This window comes from Arachis ipaensis, chromosome B10 (genome assembly GCF_000816755.2).
Source record: "Arachis ipaensis cultivar K30076 chromosome B10, Araip1.1, whole genome shotgun sequence".
Taxonomy (NCBI): domain Eukaryota; kingdom Viridiplantae; phylum Streptophyta; class Magnoliopsida; order Fabales; family Fabaceae; genus Arachis; species Arachis ipaensis.
The window spans coordinates 46,636,778-46,642,161 of NC_029794.2; the positions used below are offsets into that span (position 1 = coordinate 46,636,778).

Consider the following 5,384-nt stretch of genomic DNA (forward strand, 5'->3'; position numbering starts at 1 on the left):
TGCATCTGAAGCCATTTTCTATGTCTAAATCCTTCTCTATTGCACAGGTACGTGTAGCGAACAATTTCACCCTTCCTATTCTTCATTTTCTTCCCTTGTCGCATGGAAAAACCCTTTGCTCGACTGTATTGCTCATAGAAATGACACGCCTCATCCGGGTTAGCGAACTCCATCTCTAATATCTGTGCACGACTTAGCATTACATGTTCAGCCATGCCATTTTGCTCACCGTGTCGTTCATCCGATGATTCTCCCTCCAACTCCTCTGCCTCTGCCTCCATCCCTGTATCCACCGGCGTCTCCTGCACACAGACAAGCTGACTAGTTAAGGTTACCACTAACAATCCTAAATTACAATTACTATAAAACCTACTAAATTATACACCAAAGCCACTCATATCCTTGCATCACAATTCTCGCTATCCTCTGAGATGTTAAAATTCTCTTCATTCTCTGCATCCAATTCGTGGACCGTTCTGCTACAAGAAGACATTAAAAAAAAATTTGCTCTATCTCTGCTGCCCCAACTTCCCCCAAGACTCTGTACCTCGCAAAACTATTCAGCAATACTATGGCAAATCGAGCAAGCAGAATGTCAGTTACGTCGGGTAAGAAGAACACGGACAGACCATGAACGTGACGCCACCAACACTCCAAATTAAAACATGCTATACTTAAACTAATAATCATCTTCCTCAAAAATCACATCACAAAGTACCTTACTTAATTGACTCCTAAAATAACTCGGTATTCCATACCAATAAACTCTCCACAATCACAGCACCCTTAGGCTACGCAAAAAATTTACTATACAAATTTATATTCTTTCATTATCTGTTAGACCCATCTACACATCATCTACGTTTCTAACAAAAAATTTAATGGATCCACATACACTGTTCGAAACTGATGTGCCCCTCCCCCCAAAATACCCACCGAGCACAGGCAAAATATTACTAAAATCTAATTAACATTGAACATCGTATAGGCAACAGTTTACTGACCTTATCCTTCACTGGCAACCCACTTTGGTCTTTACTGAAATACATCATTCCTCCTTCAACAGAAAATGAACGCACTCCTTCGGAGATGATCAATCCAATACTGGACCGCTGCACCCACTCTCTCACTCCATTATACCTTCGATCTGATTTTGCTCTTGTAAGACTATTTCTTTCAACAATCAGATGGGTTTTCTCAAAACCGGCTCAGGCCCACAGCTTTTGAACTCACGCTAGCTATGCTAATTAAGAAGTTTCACTCCAACTTTGCTTCCACATCTAGTCCTTAATGTAATTTTAATAGAATGCTTGAGGTTATTTTAGACTATCTGCCCTTCACTAAAGGATAAATTTAAAACAACCTACTTGGTGGTAGAATGAATAGTTGAATACCATATTCCACACACTTATGTGGATATACCGGATAACTTTTCTATATTATTAGTACATATTTTACCCTAACCTTAAAGTTTTCAAATAAGACCCTAATTCCATTAATCCCTAAATCAAAACAAACAAAACATACGTAGAAGGGGAAGAAAAGAATCAGGGAAACAGAGAGGGGGAAACGGGAAGAAGAGGAAGGAGAAGAGAGGGACAGAGAGAGGGAGACGGAGAGCTCGAGAGTCAAGGAAGGGGAGGAAGGCTGCTCCCGTCATCACGGCCAATTCCACCTAGACCGCCGCCGTCGCCATTGAGGGAGTCACTGCTGCCGAATCCTAACCGTCGCTGCTGTCAGAAGAACGAACCTGGAAGGAGAAGGACGAGGTCCGTTCTCGCACCGTCCTGCTCCGCCGCCGCCGCTACCGTCGATTGGGGTCACACCATTGCTGTTGCGCCCTGTTTTCGTTGATAGAGCCACTGTTGAGAGTCTGCCGTCAGAGAAGCATCGTTGGCGTTGCTGCTACGAACTATTTCAGCTACTGCCCTGGTATTGCTCGGTCACCACAGCCTCCTTCGTCCGTCTCTGAATTCTGTACCATTTACGACCTATTTTGGTTATTGTTATTCTTGCTTGCCGCTTTTGCCTTCGTCGAAGGGAGTGAGAACGCCGTCGAACAGAATGTGAGAAGGGAGAGGAGTTGTGTTCTTTCGCTGTCGCCGTCGTTGCCGAAACCAAGACAAATTTACCGGTAACTCTACTGTTTCCATTCTTGAATTTGCGCTACTTCCATTTTGCTCCTTAGTCTTTTTCTGTTCTGTTAAGGAAAACCCATGTCTCTATTTAACACTCCTGCTCTACCTTCTCTGTTTGTTGATGGAACTATCACAGGAGATAGTGTTGATGATAATAAAGAACTGTTAGAGTTACTGTTGCTCCTGCTAAAACAAAAGAGGTGTTTGCTGCGCTTAATTATCGAATTTCGGCTAATCGAGGTAGGAGGTTTAATTTAAACGGTTTTAATTTAAGAATGCTGACAAAGTTTATTGGATAACTGTAAATAGGTATAATAGTTGTGAGTGATTGATTGGTTATATGAATGTTGAATTGTGGCTGAGATTATGATTGGAATGAATGAAATTTTGGTTGGAACTTTGATTGAATTCGTTGATTTTGTGAAATTGATCATGCGTGGTTTATGAATTGTTTGATGAGAGATTGTTGTGAATTCTGTATTTTGATGGATTAAATTGAAATTTTTGTTATTAAACTGGTTATATGATTATTGTAATGGACTTAGTTGGTGATTGATGGAGTTAGGTTTAGAGAATATTTGGAGGAATGAATCTTGAAATGTTGAATTGATTGTTGAGAATCTGAGTTTTGAAATTAAATGGAAACTTTGGAAGTAAATCAGATATTCAACAGTAATCGAAATGATAAGAGAGTAAAAGCTAAGTAAACTAGGATGAAATTCGTTGTTGGAATTTAATTTTGAGAAGTTTGAATTAACTGGAGAATTAGTTGTGATTTTCAAAATTAAACTGAAAAATCTGATTTTCTGCATTATCTTTAAATGAAATCGGTAACTTTGAAAAGCTATAACTAATTCTGTGATGATCGAAATTGTGTGAGACCAAGTCTAGATTAATCTTGGAAATATAAGGAGCTGGACTGGGGAATTTAAGACCTTTTTGTTAAGTATATTATTTATGGTGAATTTTTGAGTTATGGTTGTGGAATCTGATTTTTACTGCAGAATTTTTAGAACAGCAGTAACTTGTTGGCTCTGCTGTGAGTGTTTCGAATTGAATTTTGAAATGAAACTAATTTTAAATGAAACTTTAGTCCTATTATTTTAATGCCATAAAATTTCAGAACGATTGGACCTGTAGTTTTAAAGATATGAATTTTTGAAAGATGATGCATTATGAAGTAAAAGCCAGATTCTGTTTCCTTAAATCAGTAACTTTGAGAGTTTATAACTTTGGATTCTGGATAGATATTGAGATGGAACCAATTGAAAGTGCAATTTAAGTATGTTTAGCATATGTGATTTAAATTTCAGGGCTGTCAATATTTTAATGAGTAAGTTATGGGATTTGGAAGAGGATATGTTCATTAACTTTTAAAACAGAATTCTGCAGAAAATTACTCAACTTCTAAGTTATATAACTCCTTCATTGAAAACGATATTGATCTAGAACTAATTGAAAAAGAAACCTGGATGAGTGAAGTTGAATCACATTAATTTTTTAAGGTCGTTAGATTTAACTTGGATTTTATATTGAATTTTGAATATCACATGCTGCTGCTATTTTCTGATTTTAAGACACAGCAGAGCAGTCACAGTTTTGCTTCTATTCCGGAAGTTAGAGTAAGCAAAAAATTATGATTTTTCATTTAATAGAAAGCTTAATCCGAGACGGTCGTATGGATATAAAGTTTGTGCAATTCCGAAGTCATTTTATATTTTAAAAACAAAATTGAAATTAGGCTGTGAATGTTGTTTTGGTAACTACCCTGGGTATAGGGTTTAAAAATTGATTTTTACACTATTATCAAATATTTTGAGAATATATTGTTGTGGTACTTGTTGATAAAAGGTTGGTGAAATGTTGAGAAAAAGGGAACCAGTATGAGTGGCTAAGTTCTATTTTTAGAGGAGATTATGTTCGAACTTTTATAAAAGTATAAGGTTGTAATTAAAACGAATATTTAAGACTTATTTAAAGACGATAACTTTGCTGATTCTTTTGAGAAAAGATTATTTGGTTTATTTGGCAAGGGCGTGGAAAGAAGGTTAACATCCTCTACTGATTTAGTTGGTTGAACTTGCACAAATTACTATTGTAAAGTGATGTTATTGAACCTGTTTTCTGATGCAATCTCTTTTAATGGGAATCAATTATTTGATTTTTGTCAGTGTCAAATAGTCAATTATTGTACTCTCTTTTTTCAACATCTCTTATCAATTATTCAGCTATTTGCTGGCTCATGCTATTTTTGACTCACCCTGTTCTCTTCTGTTGAGAGGAGCTGAAAATGAATCCTATTTGTGTTTCTTGGTAAAGTTTCTACTTTAATTTCTCATCTTGCTTTCTTCTATTTGATTCTGTTGTTTATCTTGATTAATTATTTTTGCGTGCAAACAAGAATCACATGATGTTGTGTAGTGTAGTGCAGTGCCTTTGATTTTGACTGTTGTTGGATTCTTTATAATTATGAAAATTCTTTTCTTTTCTTTTTTGTTGAATTTCTTGCTACTTCTTTGGTGATCATCTTCTATAAATCCATTTATGGAATTTTTCATCATGGGTTAGTTTGGCTTATAGTTCTATGACCTCATGTATGGGCACAATTTTCCATTTTTCTATTGATGCGTGTTGCTTTTTCGTAATCTGCAGAACTGATGAGGTAATCAACACTCAATTGATGGTTTTTCGGTAAATTTTCCAAAAATGGGTCAAGCATTTTTCTCCATATTTCAGCTGGAAACAAAGAGGTTGTTATGGCTTATTGACATTACATTTGCAGTATGTAAATTAAATTATTAGTTTTATTATAGAATTGTAATTTTTTTAATTATAATTATAGCATGTAAATAATTTATGTAAATCAATAAAAAAATTAATTTTTTTTATATTTTCTTATTTTCTCCCTTCAAAAGCGTGGCTATGTCTCCTATTGGCACGTTTCTAAAAAAGCGTGGTAAAAAGATATCGCTACACTTTTTGCATATTTGGAATGCTTTAAAAGCATAGCAAAAGCCAGTTTTTCTTGTAGTGCGAGATACTTATCGATTTGTTACTAGTTTAAAAGATATTTGCGATGACATTTTGCGATAGTATTACAACTAATTGACTACAGATTATTTCCTAGCAAATTAGCGACTATTTCATAACTCTACTTTCTCATTTCGAATAGCTTTGGTTTAGCGACAAAATTCCTTCAAATTTAATTAAGGATTTTTAAAGATTAGCTATAGATTTACTACAAAA

At 35.5% G+C, this 5,384-nt stretch overlaps 1 protein-coding gene and 2 long non-coding RNA genes across 3 annotated transcripts in view; 2 read left to right on the top strand and 1 right to left on the bottom strand.

Annotated features, from left to right (window-relative positions):
* Positions 1-589, bottom strand: part of LOC107622037 (protein FAR1-RELATED SEQUENCE 11-like) — a 1,061-nt gene extending 472 nt beyond the window's left edge. Inside the window, exons 1-2 of the mRNA XM_016323972.2 lie at positions 395-589; positions 1-302 (exon numbers count right to left, since the gene is read on the bottom strand). Of these exons, the coding sequence (XP_016179458.1) occupies positions 1-281 (281 nt within the window). The 5' untranslated portion in view covers positions 282-302; positions 395-589. The remainder of the gene's footprint in view (positions 303-394) is intronic.
* LOC107622104 lies at positions 1,485-2,319 on the top strand. The gene is made up of 3 exons (XR_002355395.1): positions 1,485-1,932; positions 2,064-2,134; positions 2,275-2,319. It is a non-coding gene; the product is annotated as an uncharacterized LOC107622104 (long non-coding RNA).
* On the top strand, positions 2,318-4,890 carry LOC110267599. Its single transcript, XR_002355396.1, has 2 exons — positions 2,318-2,378; positions 4,791-4,890. It is a non-coding gene; the product is annotated as an uncharacterized LOC110267599 (long non-coding RNA).